This window comes from Coloeus monedula (assembly GCF_965178545.1).
Source record: "Coloeus monedula genome assembly, chromosome: 1".
Classification (NCBI taxonomy): Eukaryota; Metazoa; Chordata; class Aves; order Passeriformes; family Corvidae; genus Coloeus; species Coloeus monedula.
In genome coordinates this window covers 160,806,904-160,832,873 of record NC_138781.1, presented here as the reverse complement: position 1 = coordinate 160,832,873, position 25,970 = coordinate 160,806,904, and the positions used below count along the sequence as shown (strand labels likewise).

Genomic DNA, 25,970 nt, shown 5'->3' with positions numbered 1-25,970 from the left:
CCAACATCCCTGCATCCCAACATCCCAGCCCCACCATAGACACAGCATCCCAACATCCCTGCATCCCAACATCCCAGCCCCACCATAGACACAGCATCCCAACATCCCTGCATCCCAACATCCCAGCCCCACCATAGACACAGCATCCCAACATCCCCGCTGCCACAGACACAGCATCCCTGCATCCCAACATCCCTGCATCCCAATATCCCTGCATCCCAACATCCCCACCGCCACAGACACAGCATCCCAACATCCCTGCATCCCAACATCCCTGCATCCCAACATCCCCACCGCCACAGACACAGCATCCCAACATCCCTGCATCCCAACATCCCCGCCGCCACAGACACAGCATCCCTGCATCCTGGCCCCCCCGCTGCTCTAAACACAGCTCCAGGACACCCCAGCATCCCAACATCGCAGCTGTGCTGACTCAGCATCCCGGCTCTGCTGCAGCCCAGGCTGAGTTTCCCAGGCTCTGCTGCGGGACACACCCAAGCTTTGGCAGCAGCCCCCAGAGGGAGGCTGGGCTCGGAATTCCCTGCTGCAGTTCCTTGGAGATCATTCCGCTTCGATTTGGATTCCTCAACTAAAAGGATCATTTTCTCCAGACCTCCTGCTGCATCCCAGGTCTGTGGAATTCCTGAGCACGGGCTCAGCTCACAGTTCCTCTGCATCAGGGCTCCCTCCCGGCACCCCCAGCCCCTCCCTCTGCCAGGACAGGAGCCCCCAAGGGTGACACCCGCACCCCGAGTGCCCCCTTGGCTCCATCCCAACCCCTTGGGGCCCATCCCGGAGGGAAGTGGCGGCTCCTGCCCCAAAGGTGCCGCAGGGTCCTGAGCTGAGCGTGGCTGGAGGGAGCTCAGGGCTGGGCAGGGGCACCCACAGCACCTCTTTAAGCCCAGCCCCGCTCCTCAGGGTGCCAGCCTGGGCTGAGGAGGTGCCAAGCTGGGTTGTGGAGATGCCAGTGCAGTGCCAGCCTGTTGGAACTCTGGGTTTAAAGAATTTAGGTTTCTGGGATGTAATAATGTCCCTGGATATAATAATAGCCCTGTGCCAGACTGGGCTGAGGAGGTGCCAGCCCTGTCACACAGACACACAGGTGACACCAGCTTGCTTTGTGTTTTTATCCCAACTCCCCAGACACCAGATCCCTGTGCCCGCCCTGGAATGTCCTGGAATGTCCTTTACACACAGCTACAAAAGCCTGGGAGGCAGAGGGGGCAGGGCCAGTCCCCGGAGTAGAGCTTGGCCAATTCCTTGGAACAGAGTTGGGCGGATTCCTCGGACTGGAGTTTGGCCGAGCACCGGGATCAGACTTGGACCAATTCCCAGATGCCAAGCTCAGCTGGGCCCTGAGACCAGAGATGGACCAATTCCCTGGATCGAAGCTCAGCTGGGCCCTGGGACCAGAGTTGGACCAATTCCCTGGATCCAAGCTCAGCTGGGCCCTGGGACTAGAGTTGGACCAATTCCCTGGAACCAAGCTCAGCTGGGCCCCGGGACCAGAGTTGGGCCCATTCCCCAGATCCAAGCCCAGCCATGGGATGCAGTTCATGCTGAGAGGTCGCTGTTGTCGAACCTCTCCTGGTCGTAGACCTCGGCCACCACCTTCCTGCCCGCGAACCAGCGCCCGTTGAGCGCCTGGATGGCCTTGTGAGTCTCTGAGGCCATGGAGAATTCCACGAAGATCTTGACAATGATTTCGGCATCCTCCTCCTCCCCCTGCTTCTCCTGGTAGATGATGACCCTGTTCACAGCCCCGAACTTCCCGCACTCCTCCGTCACTTCTCCCTCCAGGTCGTCATCGATGTCCTTGGGATCCACCATGTTCCGCAGCACCATCACCGTGGACTGCAAGGGAAGGGACGGAGGAATTAATGCCTGGAGACACAGAGGAGACACCCAAGCACCCTGGCCATTCCAGGCACGCTCCATGGGACTGATGGCTCAGCTTCCCAGGGATAATTACTGAGTTTCCAGGTCTGTGTGCTGCTGGCTGTGAGGGGCTGGCCCCTGGATCAGGAATTCCCGTGGACTGGGAATGCTGTGTGTCATCCCCGGGATTTCCTGGGATACACTCTGGAACCACAAGGAGCCTTGGGCACTACTCTCATTTTCCCTGTGCTGCTGCAGGTGTCCCCGAGTCCCCTGAGCTCAGAGGTACTGTGGGTGTTCCTGAGCCCCCCCAGCGTGCAGAGCCCACCCTGGGACACACGAGGCAGCTGTGACCTGCCTGGACTCACCTCCTGCTTGCGGAGCAGCTTCTGCATGACCATGTGCCGGGCGCTGCTCCCGGAAATGCTCATGTGCTCCTGCTCACTCAGCATCTCCGGCCGCTCCGACTCCTGGAACACCTCCTCCTCCTCCTTCTCCTTCTTGACCTCCACCAGCCCCAGGGCCGGGGGGCTGGCCAGGATGGGATTCACAACCCCCACCTGCGGGATGGTCACTGGGATGGGCGGCCGGGCAGGGGTCACACCTGGGAGGGCACAGGACAGGAAGGTGGTCAGTGACCTCTGGGTGATGGTCAGTGACATCTGGGCAATGCCCACTTGGGCAGTGGTCAGTGACACTGGACAATGGTGACACCTGGGAAACATTCAGTGATACCCAGGCCATGGTCAGTGACACCTGGGCAATGGTCAGTGACACCAGTGCCAATTATCCAGCTTTTCCCCCCATGCCAGGTGTTCCTGCTGGGAACCCATGGCCTGTCCCATCTATGGGACACCAAAATTAATCCATAAAACATCTGAGTTCTTGCCCAGGCAGGGCCAGGAGCAGATTCTGGCTCCAAGTGGACCCCAGGTACAGAGTCCCATCTGTGGAAAAGGGACATGGGTGACAAGAGGCAGAGCATACACAGGTGACAGGAGCAAGGGGACACACAGAGGTGACAAGGGAAGAGCACACGTGGGTGACAGGACGAGGGGACAGACAGATGCAGGTGACAGGAGGACAAGCACACAGGTGACAAGAGCACACACAAATGACAGAACAAAGAGGACACAGAGGTGATGGGAGGAAGGGGACACATACAAGTGCCAGGAGAAAGGGACACAGGTGACAGAAGGGGACACAGGTGACAGAAGGGGACACACAGAGGTGACAGCAGAAAATGGACACAGGTGGCAGGAGGAGGGGTCCCACCTGTGATGACACCAGGGGCCTGTGCTGCCATCACGGCCTGGGGCAGAGCCCCCAGGGGCTGGGCCAGGGTCAGGGCAGGGGACACAAGCCCTGGTGTCGCCAGCGTGCCCAGCACTGCAGCTCCTGCCACGGCTTCCTGTGGGGGACACAGAAAACCTCGGGTTAGCCCTGCCCCAGGGACTCTCCCTGCAGAGCACCCAGCCAGGCTCAGCTCTCCTACACCTGGCATGTGCCAGATGCTCCCATTCCCAGGAGCTCCCAGTGCTGCTGGGGAAGGGAAAGGTGTCACCCAGCCCAGCAGGGAAACAGACTCTGAAGCACCTTGGAAAAAAAACTTCCTCTTGGAACTCACATCCCAATAAACACCCCAACTCCAGGTGCCCAGAATTCCAACAACATTTGGGAGGAACATGCAGTTTAACAGTAAACACTTCCATGGAAGTACGGAAAACAGTGTGCCTAAAACACACTCCAGGACCCCAATGTTTTTTGGTTGCTGTTGCTTCCCAGGCCACTGTAGTCCTGATTTAATTGCTGACATCCTTCTCTTCCTTGTATTCTCAGGGCTCCTGTAATCCCTGATGTGGCACAGCAGGAGATCCCAAGGTTTTGTCCCTCCACTCCCACAGTTCATGGATCTGCGACTCAAAGCTGCTGCAATATCCCAGCTCTCCTCTACATAAAACACCCAAACTCTGGGATCCAACCCATCCCATCAGGGCTCTGCTCCCAGTGCCCACAAGGCCACTCCTATTGCCACTGGAGATGAAGCTCCTAATGAAGGGGAATGGGAAAGTGCTAGAACAAAACCACTGGAATTTCTGGCTACACTGGTTACCAGCTGCCCCCACTTCTCACTGAAATGCCTAAAAAACTTCTCCCAACATTTTTGATTCCTTCACTTCCTTGCAAGTCTGACTTTTCCTACCTCTGGTAGACAGGGATGACCTTTGCTCCACTCTTTAGTGCCACTCTCCTCACAGAACAGATCCCGCAGTTCCTTGACAAACAGCAGGATTTATCCATATCTGTATCACATCTCTACCATTTCACTTAAGAAGAGTCCATAGTTCTTTCCCAAAGTGATATTGATCCAAGTAATTCCAGCCATGTCTCAGCTTCCTTCCTCGACTGCAGAGGTTTCCAGACCTGTGGAATCTTTCCTGGGGACCTGCGAGTTCCCTGAGAGGGGCAGCTCCTTCCACTCCTGCCTCCACCTTTGATTCAGGGAAACATTCCCCAAAAAGCCTCTTCTAGCCCCAGCTCTGCTGCAGCAGCACCAGGGACTGCACTGACCAGCAATTCCTGCCTGAGAAAATCCCCAAACCCAACAGTGCTGGAATTTTCTTTCTCCATGGGCTACAGTGCCATGGGGGGATCCTGCTGCCCAAGGCAGGGATGGGGGCACAGCCATGGGACTCTGTGCCCACTGCTCCCACCCAGGAGCTCCTGGTACTTCAAGAAAACTAAATCAGAGAAGTCAAGTTCTGTATCTATATCCAACCCACCCCACCACTGCCTCTCCTGTCTCCCAACATCCTAAACCATTCCAGGCCTGTTCCACTCTACTACAGGTGGGACCTTTCACCAGAATGCTGCTCACACAACTGCTCCTACCCTCATCCCTCTGCCCCTTTCATGTCCTTCCCTGCTTTCTTTCAGCCTCTTCTGCAAACATTTCCCTCACTGCTGGTTTGATTTCCAGACTAGGAATTCTCTCCAACCTTCCCCACCAGTTCTGTGCCAGATCATTCCAAAATCTGGTGTCTCAGATTCCCCAGGTGCCAGGGATAAGCTTCCATGTGTGAAATCCTGGGACAGAGCATGATCCGGAATTATGGCATCCTGGAATGGTTTGTGTTGGAAAGGACCTTAAAGCTCATCCAGCGCCACCCCCTGCCATGGGCAGGGACACCTTCCCCTACCCCAGTTTGCTCCAGGCCCCATCCAACCTGGCCTTGGACACTTCCAGAGACGATGGGGCAGCCACAGCTTCCCTGGGCAACCTGTGCTGTGCCCTGAGCTGTCCCTGTGCCTCACCTGAGCTGTGCCCTGAGCTGTGCCTGTGCCTCACCTGAACTGTGCCCTGAGCTGTCCCTGTGCCTCACCTGAGCTGTGCTCTGAGCTGTGCCTGTGCCTCACCTGAACTGTGCCCTGAGCTGTCCCTGTGCCTCACCTGAACTGTGCCCTGAGCTGTGCCCGTGCCTCACCTGAGCTGTCCCTGTGCCTCCCCTGAGCCCTCCCCACGTCTCACCTGTGCCGTGATCTTGGCAGTGGCGGCGGCAGCAGCGACAGCAGCCGCGGGTGGGAGCCCTCCAGGTGTGGCCGGGGTCAGGAGTGGCATCGGGGGCGTCACGGCCTTGCCCACCCGCAGGTACTGACCCCCCAGGTCAAAGAGGTTCATGGAGGAGACAGCATCCTGGGAGGACTGGGCCTTCTCGTACTCTGCAGGAAGGGATCATTCACAAATGAGCCTTCTGTTGTTCAGTCATGGAATTATGGAATGGTCTGGGTGGGAAGGGACCTTCAAGACCATCCAGTCCCACTCCCTGCCACCTTCCATAGGCAGGGCCCCCTTCCACTGGACCAGATTGCTCCAAGCTCCATCCAACCTGGCCTTGGACACTTCCAGGGATGGGGCAGCCACAGCTTCTCTGGGCAGCCTGTGCCAGGGCCTCACCACCCTCACAGCTGCTATAAATTATATTCCTAAATCCAGCCCTGACCAGCTCCCAATTTATTCCTATCACTTAACAAAATGCCTTCACTAGAGTGGAAAACCCAACCCCAAAGCCACCCCCAAGAGCAGAGGACACTCCCGCCCCTGCCCCAGCTCCACCCGGCTGTACCAATGAAGCCGTAGCCTTTGTGCTTCCCTGTCGTGGGGTCCCTGGCCAAGGTGCAGGATTTGATCTTCCCAAAGGCTTCAAACACGCTCTTGATGTCGTCGTCGGACAGGTCCTGGTGCACGGAGGCCACGTAGATGCGGTTGAAGGCCCGGGCCTCCTCTGCCAGCTGGTCAATGATGGGCTGAGCCTGCCCGATGTTGCTGGGCCTCCCCACCTGTAGGGATAGGGATGGGAATGGAGTTGGGAAGGGCCTGGAGCACCAGGTGCAGCTGAGGGAGCTGGGGGCCTCACCCTGGAGAAAAGGAGGCTCAGGGGGAACCTTCTGCCTCTGCACAACTCCCTGACAGGAGTGGGCAGCCGGGGTGGTTGGGCTTTGCTCCCAAGGAACAGGAGACAGGACAAGAGGAAACGGCCTTGAGCTGTGCCAAGGGAGGCTCAGGCTGGACATCAGGAGGAATTTCTTCAAGGAAAGGGTGGTCAGGCATTGGAAGGGGCTGCCCAGGGAGGTGGTGGAATCCCTGTCCCTGGAGGTGTCAAAGGAACACCTGGACATGGCACTCAGTGCTGGGCTGGGTGACAGGTTGGCCTCGATGAGCTGGGAGGGGTTTTCCCATGGGAACAGTTCCATTATTCTGTGACATGGACAGCCCATGGAGCAGGGCAGCACTTGGTCCCTTCCTGCCTGTGCAAACCACAGGACACCTCAAAGGGCTATCACCAACAGAGGGACAGCTCCAGGAACAGCTGGCACTACCAGGATCTGGGCTCTGCTCCCTCCTCCCGGTACCTCTCCCATTTACCTTCCCTGACCCGCCAAACACCAACCTCCAGGGATTGAGAAGGATTCTGCAAGCAAATCACAGTGTTCCTACCCCTTTTTTTCAGGGTCTCCTAAACCCCCTGGGCCATGGGACCCTGCACACCCTCAGGGCGTGTCAGAGACATCATATAAGATATAATCACCTTTACTTTGTCTTCAAGAGAATTCTATGTGTGTGCGGGAAAACCTGAGTCGAGTCCCTGGAGCCAATCTCAGGTGGGACTCGCAGGCCAGCGGTTTCTCCTCGGAGAGGAGGGACCCAGAGCCGCCGTGTGCCCCATGTTGGACATCAAGGTCCATCAGGGAACAGCTTTTAGGTTCCTTCCCCCATCATAGTGCTGTGGGGAGCATTTCCAGGCATGAAACAATTATTCCCAGGAAAAGAGAAGCAGGAATTTTCAGAGCAGGCATGTTACTCACCTTGATGTTCCTTCCCCCCAGCATGACAGAATTCATCTGCTCCAGGGCCAGCTGGGCGGCTTCAGGAACCTCGTATTCCACAAAGGCAAAGCCCTGGGATGGGAGGAGACACCTGTCAATCACTCCAGCTGTGCCAATCTAATGCAGCCAAGGTTTCCCATGGAGCAGATCCCTACAGGTGAAATTGATTCCCACCCCACTGATTCCTGCTCATGACCCAAGAAGATTCCTTAGAGAATGGCAGAAAATGGCCTGCAGAGGTTCCACCAAGGGCACCTGATTCTGGAGCCTCTCGGTCTCTGAGGTCCCACAGCAAAACCCCATCTCACTCAGGGCTGCTGCCTTGTCAGCACTTCCAGCAGAGCTCCAGGTTGGACATCAGGAGGAATTTCTTCATTGAAAGGGTGGTCAGGCATTGGAACAGGCTGCCCAGGGAGGCATCCCTGGTGATGTCCGAGGAATGACTGAATGTGGTGCTCATTCAAGTGCTCTGGTCCAACCTCAATGACTCCGTGATTCCACGCACTTCACCCCACACACCCCTGGCTCCCACACAGACTCCTGCCCTACGCAGATCAGGGAGCTGCAAACATTCATCCCCAGTGCTAAAAGGAACCTGTTCTTCACAAGGATAGAGGCCCCTTCCTCTCCTGGCTGCATCTGGAAAGCCTTGAAGAGAGGAGGATGTTCCTTGAGGGCTGGGAATCATAGAATCATGGAAAGGTTTGTGTTGTAGGGACCTTAGAGCCCATCCAGTTCCACACCTTCCACTAGACCAGGTTGCTCCAAACCCCATCCAGCCTGACCTTGGACACTTCCAGGGATGGGGCAGCCACAGATTCTCTGGGCAACCTGTGCCAGGGCTTCACTACCCTCACAGGGAGGAATTGCTTCCCAGTATCTCATCCAATTCAACAACCAGCAAAGCTGGTTATTTTGTGTTTAGGACACATGGCTGAAAGAAATGTCCTTGCACAAGACCCCAAAATGCCTCATCACTGGGGCATCAGCACCAGCTCTCGCTGCCCCCAAGGAATTCCACTCCTTCCCAGGACAGCTCACCTGCTCTTTGCCAGACCCAGGCAATCCCGCAATGGTTTGGGTGGGACAGGACCTTAAAGCTCATCCAGTTCCACCCCGTGCCATGGGCAGGGAACCTCCCACCAGCCTGGAAGCCCCATCCCACCTTGTGCTTCATGGTGACAGAGTCCCAGGACATGTCGATGCTCTTGATGGGCCCGAAGGGGGCGAAGGCCTGGCGGATGGTGTCCTCCCCCAGCTCGTAGTAGATGGAGCCCACGTAGACCCGGCACATGATGGCGAGTGCCCGCTGCCTCTGAGCCGCCATCTGTAGCGAGACAAGGACTGGCTGGTCAGTGCTGGGCTGGCCGTGGCCACTGGGGCCTCCTCCCCCTCCTGCTTCCCTCCCGGGAGCCACCCCCGGCGGCAGCTCTGGCACAGCCTGGATCAGAAGGATTTCCCTGCTCGCTGCACAGGGCGCTGGAGCGGATCCATCCGGCTCAGTCCCGGATAAAGTCCGGCTCATCCTGGGGCAGACACATTCCGGTCCCTCTGGCCGGGTGTCCCCCAGCCTGATCTCATCTCCAGCCACACCTGCAGGAGGAGGGAATCCCTTCACTCTAGGGCAGCTTCCCCCTCCAGGCAGCAAAGGGCTCAGCTCTGGGCACTGGGAGAATCCCTCCCGCTCCCCCCCGACAGCAGAGATCCATCGGCACTCCCACCCCCGCCCCATCCTCCCTGGCAGCAAAGGGTCTGGAACTGGGAACCTCCCCCCGCTCCCTCTGGCTCCAGAGCCTCCCCCCACCCCCAGCAGTCCAAGATCCAGTACTGGGCACCACTTCCACAGCTCAACAGCAAAGCCAAACACTCCCGTGGCCCAGTGGGACTCCTGGGAAGCGTGTGGTGCCAGTACTCATCCCTGCCTGGCGGCACTGGCTGTACTGGTGCAGCCCCAACACAGCTGCACAGAGGATTTCTGCTACTGTGTCCTAAGTCTGCCTGGAAACCTGTTCTCAAGACAAATCCAGCCATTCCTTACAGGAGGGATCCCAAAAGCAGAGCACAGTGTGTCCTTCGTGTCTGTAACCCCCAGAGCAGCTCTAGAGCTGCTAAGGGACGTGTGGCCCTGGAGATGTGGCCACACCATGGGGTCTGGAGGAGTCGCTGCCTGCATGTGAGGGGATAGCTCTGGGACAGGTGGGACACACCTGGGGCAGGAAGAGGCTGGTGCAGAGCATGTGCAGCAGTAGGTGATGCCTCTGACCCTGCCCAGCACCATAGCAGGGAGCTCTGAGCACCCCCTTCCTACCCCAGCACCCCCATGGCAGAGGGGCTGCAACCAGGACCTTGAGGAGGACGATTTTTGGGGTGCCCTAATGAGCAGAGGAGCTCTGCCATGCCTGGGGACCCCTGGGGCAGAGGGAAAGCACTCAGGGCCTTCTTGAGGCTGATTTCTGGCGTGCCCTAATGAGCGCAGGAGCTCTGCCTGGAGATGCTGCAACCCAAAAGGAGGGAGAGCTCATCTGTGACAGGCACAGCACCACAGACACAGCCTGTACCCGAGGGGCTCCTGCTCCCTACAGCACCTGTCTGGGACTACCACTGGCCACAGGAGAAAACAACCTAGGAGGGCTTAACTCCTGCCACTCCATACAGGACACTGCAAACAGGGACGGCTCTCACCCCAGACTCTGCCCCTGAGGTGACATCAAACCCCAACTGCTGCTCCTGAGGTGACACCAAGCCCCAGCTGTTTCTCCTGTGGTGACATTAAACCCCAACTGCTGCTCCTGTGGTGACATCCAGCCGAGACTCTGCCCCTGAGGTGACATCCAGCCCCAACTGCTGCTCCTGTGGTGACATCCAGCTTGCCCCTTGCCTGGCTTAAGGATTTCCCGGCATGGCTGGGCCATGGCTCTCTTTACTCTGCAGGCTGTGACCAGCAGGACTATGGCACGTACACATGCAGGACAGTGGCTGGGTGGTCTCCCAGGTGCTCCAGCACATCCCCAGCTTTGGTGCAGGAAAGCCCCTCTGCAGCGTGTCCATTTGGGGGTCACAGCCATCACCAGTGTCACCCCGGGTGTCCCAGGGAGAGGCCTCTCCCAAGAAGCCTCTGCAGGAGGAAATCCCCACCTTGCCCTGCCACAGGACCCTAAAGGAGAGGGGGGGAGTGAGGAGGACTCAGGATTTTCCGATGGCAGAATTCCTTCCTGGAAAGGGTGGTCAGACATTGGAAGAGGCTGCCCAGGGAGGTGTGGAGTCCCCATCCCTGGAGGTGTCCAGGGAACACCTGGACATGGCACTCAGTGCTCTGGGCTGGTGACAAGGTGGGGATAAGGCGCAGGTTGGACTCGATGACCTTGGAGGTCTTTTCCAGCCTTAATGACCCTGGGATTTTGGACCTGCAAAAGGCAGAGCTGAGGTGGGCTGTGCTGACTCTGGTGTCTGTGGGTCACCAACAGGAGCATCCAGGTGGGGGATATGCCCTGGGCACCTGAGCTCAGCACAGGTCAGTGTCAGGGCCTCCTGCCTGGACATTTCACTGCTCTCACCAGGCCCCACACTGGTTTCACTGCCCCTGTGCCTCCTTCTCCTCGGGAAACATGGAAAAGCACCTGCAGCCTCAGCCAGGCAGCAGCCCTCAACTGATGCTGCTCTAAAGGGATTTGGGAGGTTATTTTAAGGACAGGCCAAAACCTCACCGTGGGGTGCTCTTATATCAAAGCAGGCGATGCACAACCCTCAGCACAAGCATCAGTCATGACACAATGACACCAGAGGATGGTGAAGGGATGTGGGAATCTTACACTGTGACATGTGGAGGGAGGACTGAACCCACGGGAAGCTGTAACTTGGGCCCTGAGACCCAGAGCTCACGGAGTTCAGGCTGTGCTGCCCCCACGGAGGAACTAGGGAACCCTGCAACAGGAAAAGTGCTGGACAGGGGGCTGTTTGCACTTTGTGCATTCACAATGGGATCTGGGATGAAGCATCTGCCAAGAATGGGATATCGTGACTGCTCTGAACTGCACCAGGCTCCTGCTCCTGGGCTGTGTCCGCCTGTGACTCCCGAGGGAGGAATAGCTGAGGAAAAGGGGTCACAGCCCAGTGCCTGGGGGTCATAAGCCATTAAAACTTTCCTGTGCCACCAACTCAGCTGTGCCCAGCTGGGTAGAATGAGCCAAAAACCATTTAAGCCAAATTGCTGGAGTTCCACTGTCAGGCAGCAGCCCCAGGGATGGGAGGAATTCCCAGGCATGAGGGCTCCGACACCGTCTCTGCCAAATCCACACCAAGATGGTTGCTCTGTTCCATTCCAAACTTACCCCCGTCCCAGAACATCCATTCTGGCTCCCCACTGACACACCACCCACTGCCAAAGGAGGGAGAGTGGGGATTTCACTTCAGTGCCCTTTTTCTTGGAGTTCAAACCTCCGGCTGTGTTTTACACTAGGCACAAATCTCATATTCCAGCAAGACTGAAAGGTATTTACAAACATGCAAAGGAATTTACAAATGAACCTTTGGGTGCAGAGACAAGTCATAGGACACTTTGTCCAGCACATCTAGGAAAAAGGAGGGGATGGATCATGCCACGTCGCTCAGCTCTTTGTGGCCTCTGATTAGAACGGGCACAAAGGCTCACACAAGTTCTCTGATCAGTCCTGCAGTTCTGTCCCTTCCATCCTGCTTTTGCTGCACTTGGAACGTGCCATATTCCCCTGGTCTGGACCATACATAGTAAAGAGCATCTGAGCCTGGGCTACACCATGTTCTGCCAACCTCCGGCGCCCCGGCCCTCCCCAGCACCGGCCGGCTCTGGGTGCTGGGAGGTCGTTCCACAAGAAATCGCCCCTTGGTGAGTTACCTTGGCCGTTAGTTTTAGGTCGGGACCTCAGAACTGTAGCATCCCTAGAAATGCAGCTCCCACAATTTCACGGGTGTGTTCAGAACTGGTGGAAATCTAAAGCTGTCTTTGCCCCCGAGTGGCAGTGTCCCCGCAGACTGCACAGCCTGGGGTCTTCTCGGGGCAGTGACACCTCGCTCTGCTCCTGGGCGTGTCCAGTACAGGTGGGGATGTGGGAGGGCTGTGCTGGGCGCGGACAAGAGCATTGGCACCACTACGAACGTCCCCACGCTAGGCCCTGACTAAGACAAGTGCCCCAGAAGAAGTGAATATGTCTATTGACCGATTGTAAAGGTGAGAGAGGATCTCCAAAGCCCATTGTCACTGCTGCCATCTGAAAGACAGTAAAGACAGAGTTCAGTCTGTTGGAGCTGAGCATACTACGGCTGTTTGTACAAACTCAAGCAGAGCGGCGGCACAGGGGCACCTGCGGAGAGGCCTCTCCTTCCTCGGCCCTCACTGCCTGGTCCCCAGGACTGTCCGGCGCCAGGACCCTGCCGAGTCCGGTCCCACCAGGCCAGGGTGGGGTTGTGCTGCTGCCGCTGCCTCGGGAAGCAGGGTGGGATCCCAGGGGGGGACTCAAGGCAATAGTAACCTCTGCAACCACTGTCGTTGATTCACCCCCAGCATTTAAAAGGAGCCCCTCAACTAGAGCAGACCCTCAGAACCAGGCACAGCCCCAAACGGCCTGAGCTGCCGGGCAAGGAGAGCACATCCACAGGGATTCCTCAGGCAAAGCCCTTGTTTTGGGCTTCCTGACTTCAAGTAAAGGCAGTGAGACATGTTCCAGAAACATCTGAAGCAGGGGAGGTCAAACCCCAGTTAAGGGTTCTCCCAGTATGGACATTCCAGTACAAGCAGGAACAGCCAACAGAACTTCTCCAAAATTGAGAACACCTGGGTGCAGGGGAGGGAAATGGGCCAGCACTGGGACACGGGGACGCAGGGACCCTCCCTCAGGCAGAGGAGATGGTGACAGGACATCGTTCCCAGGATCACTTCTGCCTTCACCACCTTAAACATAGCTCAGAAGCAAAACCCACGGCAAAGTCTTTGGCTTCTTCTATCTCGTGGAGGGACGTCCAACAGGACAGGAATTTTTAACCATTTCCTCTTGGAATCAAAGAGATTTGCGGGCAATTTGTGAGGTCAGTTGGGGTGCCTGGGTGAGCTGCAGGCTCAGGGCTGTGCTCTGGTTCCGAGGGCCCTGAGAACTCCACCGTGTCGGGGGGAGCACGAGGCAGAGGGAGCAGCTCGGAGGGGGGGTCTCACCTGGAGGTTGGTGAGCTGCTGCTGCTGGTGGGCGATGGTTTGTTTCACCAGCACGCTCTTGATGCTCTGCTCCATCGCGTACTTCTTGGCCTGGAAGGAAAACAGGGGCTGTAGGGGCAGTACAACACAGTGGGGCAGGGAGTGACGCCTGGTTCCGCACCACAGCTCCCAGAACCTTCCAGTCTCCATCCCTAAGCACCACGGCACTGCCCACAGCTCCCCAGCACCTCAAGGCCCTGGGACACAGCGGGATGTCGTGAGGGGCAGCGCAGGGAAGCAGCATGCACCAGGAGCTCGGCATTCCCCTCTTCCGCCCTCACATCCCACCACAGCCCCTTACCTGCAGAGCCCAGGGTGGGGCACGGCCTCCTTCAGTCCTCTCCTCTCAGAGAGCGTCTGCACAGACAGGTGCTACAGGAGGGAAGGGCCTCCACCTCCCCATGGCCACCCCTGGGCTGGGCTCTCCCCTCTCAGCACACCAGGCCTGCTCTGGATCTGCTCCCAAAACACACCAGCTCTTCCCTGGCTCTGCTCCCTAAATGCCCCAGTTCACCTCTGGCTCTGCCTGCACACAACAAGGCTCCTTTGGGGTTTCTCTCAGTCCTCTCCAATTCTGGCAAAGCCAGAGATTCCAGCTGTGCCGCACGGAGGCTCTGTGCCAAGGCAAACCTCATCCCCACACCTGTGCACATTCCCCGGGACACACACACAGCCACCCCCCTGGGCACCTGGTCTCCATGGCTGTGGTTTGGGAGCTGCCAGGGAAGGGGAGGATCTAACCCAGGGATTTGAGCTTCGGAAACCTGGAAATGGACAAGGAGGTTTGCATCCAGAGGCTCTGGAGAAGCCAGAGGGAATGAGGCTGGGAGCCAACCACCATACACAGAGGGACAGCTGTGACAGCACAGGCACATCCACATGGAGCCTCGTGAGGACAGAGCTCTCTATCCCTGTCATCCCGAGGACAGGGATGTTCTGGGATGCATTCTGGTGTGGACAGTGACAGGCCAGCTAGAGCAGATCCCAACCCCAGTCCTTGTGGAGAAGCAGCTGCTCCTCAGTGACTTCGTGGCACCCATACCCCAGCTCAGAATTCCCATCTGACTTAGGATGCCATTTTTCTGAACTTAATTACTTTTTAAATCAAACCTGCTATCACCCACCCCAACAGCAACTCCCCATCATGCTCCCAAAAAGTGTCTATGAACTCTAAACCAAAACAAGTAATTCCCGGGCCCAAATGTGCCTGTGGGACCCTCCAGCATGGCTGCGATCCCAGAGATCTGGTGCCGAGTTCCCTTTGGCCCCACCAGAGACAGAGGCTCATTAAAAACCCAAACAACACCACCCCCCCAAACAGCAAATTCCCATCAGTTTTACTCACTTTCTGGAGAGCTTCCTGCTGCTCTGGGGTGAGAGGGGGCAGCCCCAGCTTTGCTGCTGTGCTTTGCCCATTTTCCATCTTAATGGACTCCGTACCCTAAGGAAACAGAAAATGCTCATGGAAAACTGTTCTCACAGGAGTGACCTGTCTCTTCCTTCCCAGAAAACCAAAGCACTTCATGTCAGAACATCAGAGTTGGCTAAAAACCCTCCCCAAACCCTGTACGTCAGGAAAACCATATTCCCAGCATTCCCTGTGGGAAGAGCCATCCCAGCAATTGTACAAGCCCAGGGATGTATTGGACACTTACAGAGTTCTCCAACCATGTTTTCCACGAACAGACAATCAGATAATCCTCAATCCTTGCTCACATCATCTCCATCCCCTCAACAGATCCCATGTCTAATGTCCTCATTAGTGTTCTCATCCCACCTCTCCCTCCCGGCTCTGTTGACCCAACTTTCTCAAGTTCTCGTTTTAAAACCTTCTCTGAAACTTTCCCAAATCACAGAATCATGGAATGCTTTGGAGGGACCTTAATGCTCACGCAGTCCCACACACTGCTATGGGCAGGGACACCTTCCACTAGCCCAGCTTGCTCCAAGCCCTGTCCAACCTGACCTGGAACACTTCCAGGGATGGGGCAGCCACAGCTTCTCTGGACAACCTGTGCCAGGGCCTCCCCACCCTCACAGGGAAGGATTCCTTCCCAATGTCCCATCTAATCCTGCCCTCTGGCAGTGGGAAGCCATTCCCCTTGTTCTGTCACTCCAAGCCCTTGTCTAAAGTCCCTCTCCAGCTCTCTGGAACTATGACTCCAGCACAGCAATCCCACTGCTGGAACCATGGATCATACTGCTGGGACTGTGACTGACTCCAGCACAGTGATCCCACTGCCAGGACTGTGACTCCAGGATGGTGATCCCACTGCTGGAACTGTGACTCCAGCACAGCGATGCCACTACTGGAACCATGACTGATTCCAGCAATTCAGCAACCCAGTGACTGCACTGACTGTGCAGTGACTGTGCTGGGACCACAATTCCAGCATGGTGATCTCACTGCTGGGACCCTCTGCTCAGCCCCCAGCAGCAGATGTGGCCCTGCCTTCGGTGCTCATGTGAGTTCTGGCAGCACCATCCATCAAAACAGAACTGGTTCCTTCTCTCGACTCCACATTTCCCATCAACCACCTAAAAACCAAAGGGGACAAACTCCAGCCTGTGGTCCTGGACACGCTCGTGTGGGAAGATTCTGCTCCCAGTACAAGTAGCACGGAAAAACCTCTCTTCAGAGCAGGAACCAGGACTTGAAGCTTTTTCTTTATCAACTGCAAAGCTTCTCCTGGATTGTCACAGAATCATGGAATGGTTTGGGTTGGAGGGACTTTAAAGCTCATCCCATTCCACCCCCTGCCATGGGCAGGGACACCTTCCACTAGACCAGGTTGCTCCAAGCCCCATCCAACCTGGCCTTGGACACCTCCAGGGATGGGGCAGCCACAGCTTCCCTTCCCACCCCAACCATTCCAGGACATACCCTCAAATCATCTGACTTATTTTACAGCAAGGAGACTCCTGGTTTTGTGCAGCCTCCAGCTCCCTGCGGGGTGCTGTGAGCATTTTCTAGGATCAGTGAACATGGAGCAAACAGGAGACAAACCCTCCCAGCACAAAATTCTGTTCTCCAGGTGTCTGGACAGTATCCAGAGAGCTGCAGGTGTTTCCCCAGTCCCTTCAGAAGTTCATGGCTGGACAGAACACCAGCCATGGATGATGGGAACACCAGGGCACCAACAGGGAGCTGATGTGGGAACAGAGGTGGCTGGAGCTGCAAACTGGCAAACTCCACTGCACAAAGCCACGACTGCACAGGCCACACCCAAACTGGAAACAAGACCAGCAAAGTGATGTGGTGTCATGGAATTGCTGAGATTGGAAAAGCCCTCACAGCCCACCAAGTCCAACTGTCCCCAGCACTGCCAATGCCAGCAGTGACCATGTCCCCAAGTGCCATCTCCACCCAACCACAAACACAACCCAGAAATGCTGATCTGTTTATAAAAGAAGGCTCCCTCATCTCCAAGATACATTTTGATTGTGGAACATCCAATAAATTAATTTTAAAAACCCTTCTTGTCCTTTCCCACCTGGCTGAAGCCCTGTTTGTCACCAGCTGCCCCTGTTCCCTCCCACATCTCTGCCATTGGACACTCAGGCCCAGTGTTCTCCCCAGCCAATCTCAAAGCCTGCAAATCCTTTTCTCACTGCTCCTCCCATCTCCTCCAGCTTAAAAAACTTAATTATTCCAATTTAGGAACTGTCATGGGTTAGCAAGCATAGTCCCGGAAGTGATTTTCTTGCAAAGAGGTGCTTACAGCTTCCTCTGTGACCTGACAGAACCTACCAGCTGGCCAGTTTGAATATGGACAATTTTTTAAGCCACTTAGAATTTTGACCGCCTCTGTGGTCCACATTTAAGAACGGACAAACCCCGGGAAGCTCTCTGTCTCGTTTCCAGTGCTGGGACATGCAGCTGCAGGGCCCGGGCCAGGCCCTGCTCAGGCCGAGCTGGGCCACAGCCATCCTGGAGCCATCCTGGAGCCATCCTGGAGCCCCGTTCCACCTGCGGCCCCCCCAGCCCTGCTATGGCTGAAGATGAAGATTAAGCTGAAGCTGTCTGGCAAAGATTATGTGACCAACAGCGATAAGAGAAATTCCAGCTGTGAGGCCCAGGTGAGATTAACCCTTTTAGTGCTGTGAAGAGCTGAAAACCTGAGGGAGGAGAAAGAGGAGATGCTTAAAGGTGAAAATCTGTTGTAAAGCCATGGTGGTGATAGACTATGATACATCAGAGTACCCGTCGTGATTTCATGAAGGCATGTGGGGTGGAGCATTCAAACTGCACTTGTGAGCAAAGGCACCTGTGCTGGAATAAGCAAATGCTGAAGCAGCTGTAATTTGATCAGAAGTTTGAACAGGGAGAGATGGAAGTGATGAGGACTCTTGCTCCAATCGGAAGGAGAAGATCTCAGTTCCCAGAGATGCTCCCAGAGATAGTCCTAGAGATGAAGATGCTTTTTTTTCTCCCAGGAAAGGAGGAGGGCCTCTATTCTCAGAGATGGAAATGCTCCCAGAGATGGGTGAAGAGAACTTTTGTTTCTGAACGGCTCAACCTTAAAACTGTACCCCAGTAATTCAAGAGTGGACCCTCAAAAGCAGTTGTGGGAAAAGCTGCAAGTCGGGGAAGGGACTCACATGCGAGCAGAGAACCAACCCGGGCGGCTGTCTCATTGTGATAATGTCTCCATAGCATGAGCAAGAGAGACTCCACTTCCTAAATGAATTGAACAAGGAAGTGGTAAACAGACTGAACATCTCAAGGGTTGTCTTTTCACATCGTCAGTGGGAGAAGGGGGAAAGGCGGGGGGAGGAGAAGTGTTCTGAAGGTGTGGTCTGATTTCTTTTTTTTTCTTCTTCTTTTAGGTCTATTAATAAACTTCTTTATATTCTTTCAAGTTTGGTGCCTGCTTTGCTTTTCTCCTAATTCTTATCTCACAGAAGGTAAAAAGGAATGAGTATTTTGGACTAAACCACTACAGGAGCTCTGAGACGTGGGAGGAGAAGAACAGAGTGAAGGGCTGCCAAATGTAACTATTCAGAATAAGAAAGCCAGGAGCCCAATCTGTTGTGATTCTTCCAAACCCAGCCCACTGCAGGACTAAGGTTAATATAATTTACATATTTGGGCTCATTAACAGGAACAGCTTCCAAAAACTGCTCCAGAACATCCCAGCTCTGACACAGAGGATGAAGCCGAGGCTGAAAGGACCCAGCAGTGCCCAGGAGCACCCAGGCACTGCTGGCTCCAGGCTCTCTGCCACCACACATCCCTCTGGGAAGAACTCACAGATCCAGGGGTGATCTCTGCTGACCAGTGGCATGGCTCCAACAGGAATTCCTGAGCATATATCCCTCACCATGGAACACACCCCAAGGATCATCATCACCCTGTCACTTCAGGCTCCCTGGAAAGCAGCACATTGTGCAAACCCCATCCCAGCCTCCATCCTCATACTCAGAGAGCCTGGACTGCTGATTTCCTCTTTCCAGGCACCTTGGGATAACCCTGCTTCCAGGAACAGGCCCAGCTCAGTTCCCTGGGGCCAAACAACAGCATCTGGCAAGGAGCAGCTGGGGCTTTGTGCTCAGGCTCCTCCCCTGAAACCTTATTCCCACATCCATAACAGCCATCTGGAGCGAGGAAAGAGGGAAAAAAACTCGGAAAAAGCTGGTAGAGGAAGCAAGAGAACAGGAGCTTCTTTGGAGAGAAATAGATATGGGACCCGGATTCCTGCTGCTATTCTGGTGTCTGAGCATGGCTGAGCCCTTTTAGGGGGTTTGAACGCCAAGAGTTCAGAAATATTCCTGTAAATTTGTTACAGGGTTGAGAACTTCTCTGAAGTATAAACACACAAAAAGGACAAAAACCACAGAATCCCGTTCATTTAGGAACCACAAGCATCAAACCACACGGATATTCAAGGAGACACAAGTGCAAAAAGGAAGGATGAAGCACGTGGCCAGGGCATGTGGCTCCATCCCTGCTCCACCTCCTCGCCAAGACATGGAACAGGAATTCAGCCGAGTACTTTCACACTGCCCCGCAGCAGAGAGGCTGGAAGAGCATCACCTGAGCCTGTCAGGAGCAGCAGCCTGAGCAGCACAGAATCCCAGGATCACAGAGGCTGGAAAAGATGCCAAGATCATGGAGTCCAACCTGTGACTGATCCCCACCTTATCACCAGACCAGAGTACTGAGAGCCATGTCCAGTCGTTCCTTGGACACCTCCAAGCAAGGGGACTTCCAACCTCAAGCAGCAGCCCCTTCCAGTGGCCTGACCACCCTTTCCAGAAAGAAACTCCTCTACAACAGGCGAGGGTCCAGGAAAGGCCCTTCCTGGCAGATACCACCACATCTCAGTAGTTTGTCCCTATTTACCATCAAAGCCCTTGAGGATTCCATTGGAACTCTGGAAGCCCTTGTGGGCACCGTAACCTTTAAGACTCCTCAACTGCTTTAGCAACTCCTTTCCCACAGCCCATGGAATGCTCTTTCCCAACTGGGAACAGCAGTGCTGGCAGTTACTGCTGGCACATGCAGAATCCAGAGCATGAGGCACATCCAAAGCTTCTCCGCTACTTCCCAGGTGTGTTCCTAGAGATTGGCAAGAATCAAAACCTCCCAAAACGAGCCATTTCTGCAGCACCTCATGAGCAAATGGCTCCCACAATGGCAGACATGGCCAGTGACACAGAATCATGGAATGGTTTGGGTGGGAAGGGGCCTCACGGCTCATCCAGTCCCACACCCCTCCATGGGCAGGGACACCTCCCCCTATCCCAGGTTGCTCCAAGCTCTGTTCAACCTGGCCTTGAATGCTCCCAGGGATGGGGCAGGGGGTGAAACCAGATGAGATTTAAGACTGCTCCCATTCCAAAGCAGGCTGTGATTCCATGATTCCGTGGCTGACCCTATCAGGCTCCCAAATGACTTCTGCCAAACTGCACAGCTCAGCCAAGGGAATGGAACTGTGGCTGATAAAACTGATGTCACTGAAGTCCCCAATGGAGACCACACATTCCTGCAGGGCAGGACCATCCAGCCAACCCAGACGGGATTCAGGAATGCAGAAGGAAGTCAGGCACTGGCAGAGGAGTTGATGTGAGGGCATGAGGGCTGATAGTGACAGGGAATGCTCCAAAATCCCTCCACAGAGGTTTTATTCTCCCAAATGGTATCGGTGAATATTGTGGCCACTTCCAGGGGTGCAGAGAGCCAAGACTGTCAGGAGAGAGCATAGGAAAAATACCCAAGGGCCTGGAATATTGTACCCATTTCCAGGGGTGCAGAGAGCCAAGACTGTCAGGAGAGAGCAAAGGAAAAACACCCAAGGAGTGTGGGAAGGTCCCAGCCCAAGAACTGAGGGGAACACTGAACTGGGAGCACTATCACAGCACTGACATGGTGCCACCCAATGTCCCAGAGCCCTGAGATTCCTTTAGCAAGACACCAACGCCCAGATCAGCTTCAAGAGGTGATCCCATAGCCACCACTAACACCAAGGTACCATCCAGGGAATGGAGAGATTCCCTGAGAATTCCATGCACAATCCCCTGGGCCCTGCTCTGTCTCGCAGCACAGCTCTCCCCTGCCCAGGGCAGCAGCCCGGGAAGGATGATCCAGTGCAAACATCACAGCGGTTGTTTTCCAAATCCTTTGGGTCAGAAGGAAGGAGGGAATGTAGAATGGACTTTCAGTGGTCCTCCCCAGCCTCCCGCAGAAGTTAATCAGCCGCTCTGGGCTGAGAAAAGGCACCCCAGAAACATCAGAGCTGATTTTGGATCTGAAAGGCAGCCACACACCTGCCTTTGTGTGATTCCCATTGCTCCTGGCATCCTGGAATCACTGAGGTTGGAAAACACCTCCAATACTATCAAGTCCAAGCTATGCCTAATCTACACCTTGTCACCAGCCTGCAGTAGAGTACCACATCCACTCCTTCCTCGGACACCTCCAGGGATGGGGACTCCCTGGGCAGCCCCTTCTAGTGCCTGACCACCCTTTCCTCAAGGGAATTCCTCCTGAAGTCCAACCTGAACCTCCCCCGGCACAGCTTGAGGCCACGTCCTCTTGTCCTGTCACCCCATGCAGGTGTGTCCACAGGGATTCCCAACACCTGGAAATCTCTGTGCAGGTGCGTCCATAGAGATTCCCGACACCTGGAAATCCCTGTGCAGGTGCGTCCATAGAGATTCCCGACACCTGGAAATCCCTGTGCAGGTGTGTTCACAGGATAAATGGGAACTCTGAGGCCAGGTGTTCACTTCCCATCCCCTGAGGAATCACAGGGAACCTCACAAAGCAAGACCCGCCCCCCCCCTTCCCAGCATTCACCTGGGAAATTTCCTAATCCAACGGATTAAGGAAAGATAAGGCAGGAAACAAAGAGAGAATTATTTATATTTACTCCCATATGAGAGCACCAACACCTGTGAATTCACAAAACAAATTCCAGGACACACAATTCCTTCTGGGATCAGGAGCAGCCCCTTGGAGCAAGGCTGAGCAGCTCTGTAATTGGAGCTATTCCTCAGAGAAATCCTGTATTTTCCATGGAAACAACGATGGGGAAACAGGAGACAAACCTAACAATAAATTCCTGCTGTGCCACAGAGACTGCAGATCCAGCCCAGTACTCCATGAGATCTGGGGATTCGCAAGGGGAGCCCACGGGCCCCACAGGTATTCTCAGGCTCCTTCCCTGAGCCCTGGCACCTGCGAGGCTATTTCCATTTCACACAATTCCCAGTGAGCCAAGAACCAGCCCAGCAGGCCCACGGAAGCACTTCCATCACTCTACTCACGGTTAAAACCCAGGAAAACCAACAGCCCGGAAATTCCTGTTCTCTCACACCCTCAACCCATCCAGGAAAGCCCTAAAAATGTCTCAGAACCCATAAAGAACTCCCATAAGACGCAGCCCAGGAGGACTTGGGAATAGGAGCCCAAAACCAGCATTTAAACAAGCGGATTTGGGAAACCCAGCCCCAAACCGAGCATTTAAACAGGCGAACGTGGGAACAGTAGCCCAAAAAGGAGAGTTTAAACAAGTGGATTTGGAAACACCAGCCCAAAACCAGCGACCTGTGCGGTCCGTCGCAGAGTGATGCCCGATCCCGTTCCCTGCAGGGCCCAGGACAAGCACTGCCGTCCGTGCAGAGCCCGGGGATCTCATTCCCTGCACGGCCCAGGACAAGCACTGCCGTCCGTGCAGAGCCCGGGGATCTCATTCCCTGCACGGCCCAGGATAAGCACTGCCGTTCTTGCAGAGCCCGGGGATCTCATTCCCTGCACGGCCTATAGGAGCCATGGCCATTCCACGCAGAGGCCGAGGTCGCCCATTCCCGCTGCAGGCGGGGAGGGAACTGAGGAGAACCGGCTCAGGACCGGGAGGGGAAGCACCGACACCTCCCCCACAGGGAGAAGGCCGGGTCGGGAGCCCAGAACCGGAGGAGAACCGGGAGGAAGCAACGCCGTCCCCTCAGAACCGCCACCCCTCACCCGCGGTTCCCCCTGGCGGCCGCCCCCAGCTCCGAGAGGAGCCCCGAGGAGCCGGAAGGAGCCGGCCCGGCCTGGTCCCGCTGCCCCATCGCCCCCTCACCAGCGCCATCGTCGTTGTCGCCGCCATCTTGTCCTTCCCGTCTATAGCACGCGGGTCTCGCGAGAGCTCCGCGGCGCGCGCGCGGGAAACGGGCGACAGGAGGTCCTCACGAGAAAGAGCATCGCGAGAGTTCGGTGGTGTCATGTGACCCGAAGCGGTTGTCAAGATGGCGCCGCCCAGGCGCGGTCACCGGCGGAGCGGCGAAGCACGGCCTGATACGATCCCGGGGGGAGCAGGGCCCCAGCTCGGCTGTTGCGCACTTTAGCGCCCCTGGGCAGGTGCTGGGCCGGCAGTGCCCGGTGTCTCGGGAAGGTCCAAAGCTGCTGGTGCCATGGGCAGGGCTGTAACGGGCCGGGCCCTGGATAAGACGGGCTCAAACCGGCTAAATGCACTAAACCTGGGTAAACCCAGCTAAAACGGGACAAAACATGCTAAACCCGAGGGCCCGGCTGGTACCAGGTGGCCCTTGGTCGCAGCCGCGGGGGAAGAGCCGCGGGAACCCCCTCCCGGTACCGGCGGTGGGCCCCGGGAGGTGCTGGACGTGTCACGGGAGGGCGGATCGGGACCGTCTGCCGGGAACTGGAGTGAAATGTCCCTGTCCCCATCCCGGTGTCTCTGTTCCCGTCCTGTCCCTTCTCTTGGTTCTGTTCGAGGGGCCCCAATCCCTGGTGTCCAAATTTCAACGCAGAGCCACGGCCAAACCCCGGCACAGGGAACGGAGCCGGGCTGGGAGAGCTGGGAATGTTCATCCGGAAAGGAGAACATTCCGGGGACACCTTAGAGTCCCTTCCAGTGCCTAAAGGGGCCCCAGAAGAGCTGGAGAGGGACTTTAGACAAGGGCTTGGAGGAACAGCACAAGGGGGAATGGCTTCCCGCTGCCAGAAGGCAGGGATAGATGGGACATTGGGAAGGAATCCTTCCCTGTGAGGGTTGGGAGGCCCTGGCACAGGTTGTCCAGAGAAGCTGTGGCCGCCCCATCCCTGGAAGTGTTCCAGGCCAGGTTGGACAGGGCTTGGAGCAATGGCACTGGTGGGTCTTGAAGGTCCCTTCCCAACCAGCCATCCTGGGATTCTGTTTCTGTGCCAGGGGATGGAAGGGCAGCTCTGGGATGGCCCCACCTGATGTCCCTCCCCACGTGTGGGTTCTGCCTCAAAGACAAGCAGCCCCAGCAGGACACAGGTGCTGTCACACCCAGCACCTCCAGAGCGGAACTGGCACCAGGATCTTGTACTCCCACTGCGGAAGATACACAAGACTGAGGAAAACCCCCAAGGAATTCACAGAGCCCCCACGTTTTATAAAGGATTTTGGGAGTTTGGGCCGCTCAAGTTCACCAAGGGCAGGGAATTCCAGGGTCAGAGAAGCTGTGTTAGATCCTGTTGAATCCATGGATTCATGGGAGGGGTGCATTAGGGAAGTGCCAAGGAGGGGCTGGAATGTCTGGGGCCCAGGGCGGGTCTGCTCTGGGGGGATTGGCAATCAGCAGCTGTGAGGTGTTCCCTGAATCCCTTCTCCTTGGTTTCACTGGAGTAAGGAATTACGAGCAGTTTGGTGCAGAGCCCTCCAGTGGGACTGGCTGCTTTATTGATTTGTCAGGTTGGAACATTGGCACAGCTGGGGATGCAGCACAGGCTGGGAATGCAGCCTGAGCGAGCCAGGAATGCAGCCTGGGCCGGGAATGCAGCCCGAGCTGGCAGTGCAGCATCTGAGCACGGATAAAATCCCGGTGGGACGCAGCCAGAGCGACACCACAAAGCGCGAGCAGTGCGGGGCAGGTGGTGCCACACAGAGCTCCAGCAGAGAGTGGAACATCAGCACGAAGCAGGATGCCAGAGGCAGCTTCCCATGGCACAGTGGGAGCAGCAGGAACAGCACCAGCACAGAGCACTGGCATGGAACACCAGCACGGTGCAGATCACCAGGACAGCACCAGAGCCGGATTCCCACAGCACGGCAGGAGCAGCACTGGCACAGCACAGAGCAGGATGCCAGAGCTGGATTCCCACAGCACGGCAGGAGCAGCACTGGCACAGCACAGAGCACAATGCCAGAGCTGGATTCCCACAGCACAGCAGGAGCAGCACTGGCACAGAGCACCAGCAGAGAGCAGGATGGCAGAGCCAGCTTCCTGTGGCACACCAAAAGCAGCAGGAGCAGCACTGGCACAGAACACCGGCACAGAGCAGCACAGAGCAGGATGCCAGCAACAGTTCTCCCTGGCACAGCAGGAGCAGCACCAGCACGCAACACCAGCAGGATACCAAAGCCAGTTTTCCCTGCACAGCAGGAGCAGCACTGGCACAGAGCAGTGGCATGGGGCACCAGCGTGGTGCAGATCACCAGGACAGCACCAGAACCGGATTCCCCCAGCACAGTCTGAGCAGAAGGAGCAGCAGCAGCACAGCACACAACAGGATGCCAGAGGCAGTTTTCCCTGGCACGGCACAGCGCAGGATGGCAGAGCCGGATTCCTCCAGCACAGCAGGAGCAGCACCAGCACAGAATGCCAGCATGGAACACCAGCATGGTGCAGATCAGCAGGACAGTGCCAGAGCTGGACACCCCCAGTACAGCGGGAGCAGCACTGGCACAGCACAGGATGCCAGAGCCAGTTTTCCCTGGCACAGCAGGAGCAGCAGGAGCAGCACTGGCACAGCACAGAGCAGGATGCCAGAGTCAGTTTTCCCTGGCACAGCAGGAGCAGCACTGGCACAGCACAGAGCAGGATATCAGAGCCAGTTTTCCCTGGCACAGTGGGAGCAGCAGGAGCAGCACTGGCACAGCACAGAGCAGGATATCAGAGCCAGTTTTCCCTGGCACAGTGGGAGCAGCAGGAGCAGCACTGGCACAGCACAGAGCAGGATATCAGAGCCAGTTTTCCCTGGCACAGCAGGAGCAGCAGGAGCAGCCCCGCA

General features: G+C 56.2%; 1 protein-coding gene across 2 annotated transcripts; it reads right to left on the bottom strand.

Annotated features, from left to right (window-relative positions):
• Nucleotides 1-1,129: 1,129 nt before the first annotated feature.
• On the bottom strand, nt 1,130-23,106 carry PUF60 (poly(U) binding splicing factor 60). Of its 2 annotated transcripts, XM_082280613.1 has the most exons (11): nt 23,056-23,106; nt 14,832-14,927; nt 13,448-13,537; nt 12,459-12,509; nt 8,432-8,593; nt 7,246-7,338; nt 6,006-6,219; nt 5,411-5,601; nt 3,157-3,292; nt 2,250-2,485; nt 1,130-1,857 (listed from the first exon to the last, which is right to left on the bottom strand). In XM_082280613.1, the coding sequence occupies exons 1-11, from the start codon at nt 23,080-23,082 to the stop codon at nt 1,558-1,560; spliced, it is 1,596 nt and encodes a 531-aa protein (XP_082136739.1). In that variant the 5' UTR covers nt 23,083-23,106; the 3' UTR covers nt 1,130-1,557. The 2 variants fall into 2 exon arrangements, with proteins under 2 accessions (XP_082136739.1, XP_082136740.1); XM_082280614.1 differs by lacking the exon at nt 12,459-12,509.
• Nucleotides 23,107-25,970: the final 2,864 nt, after the last annotated feature.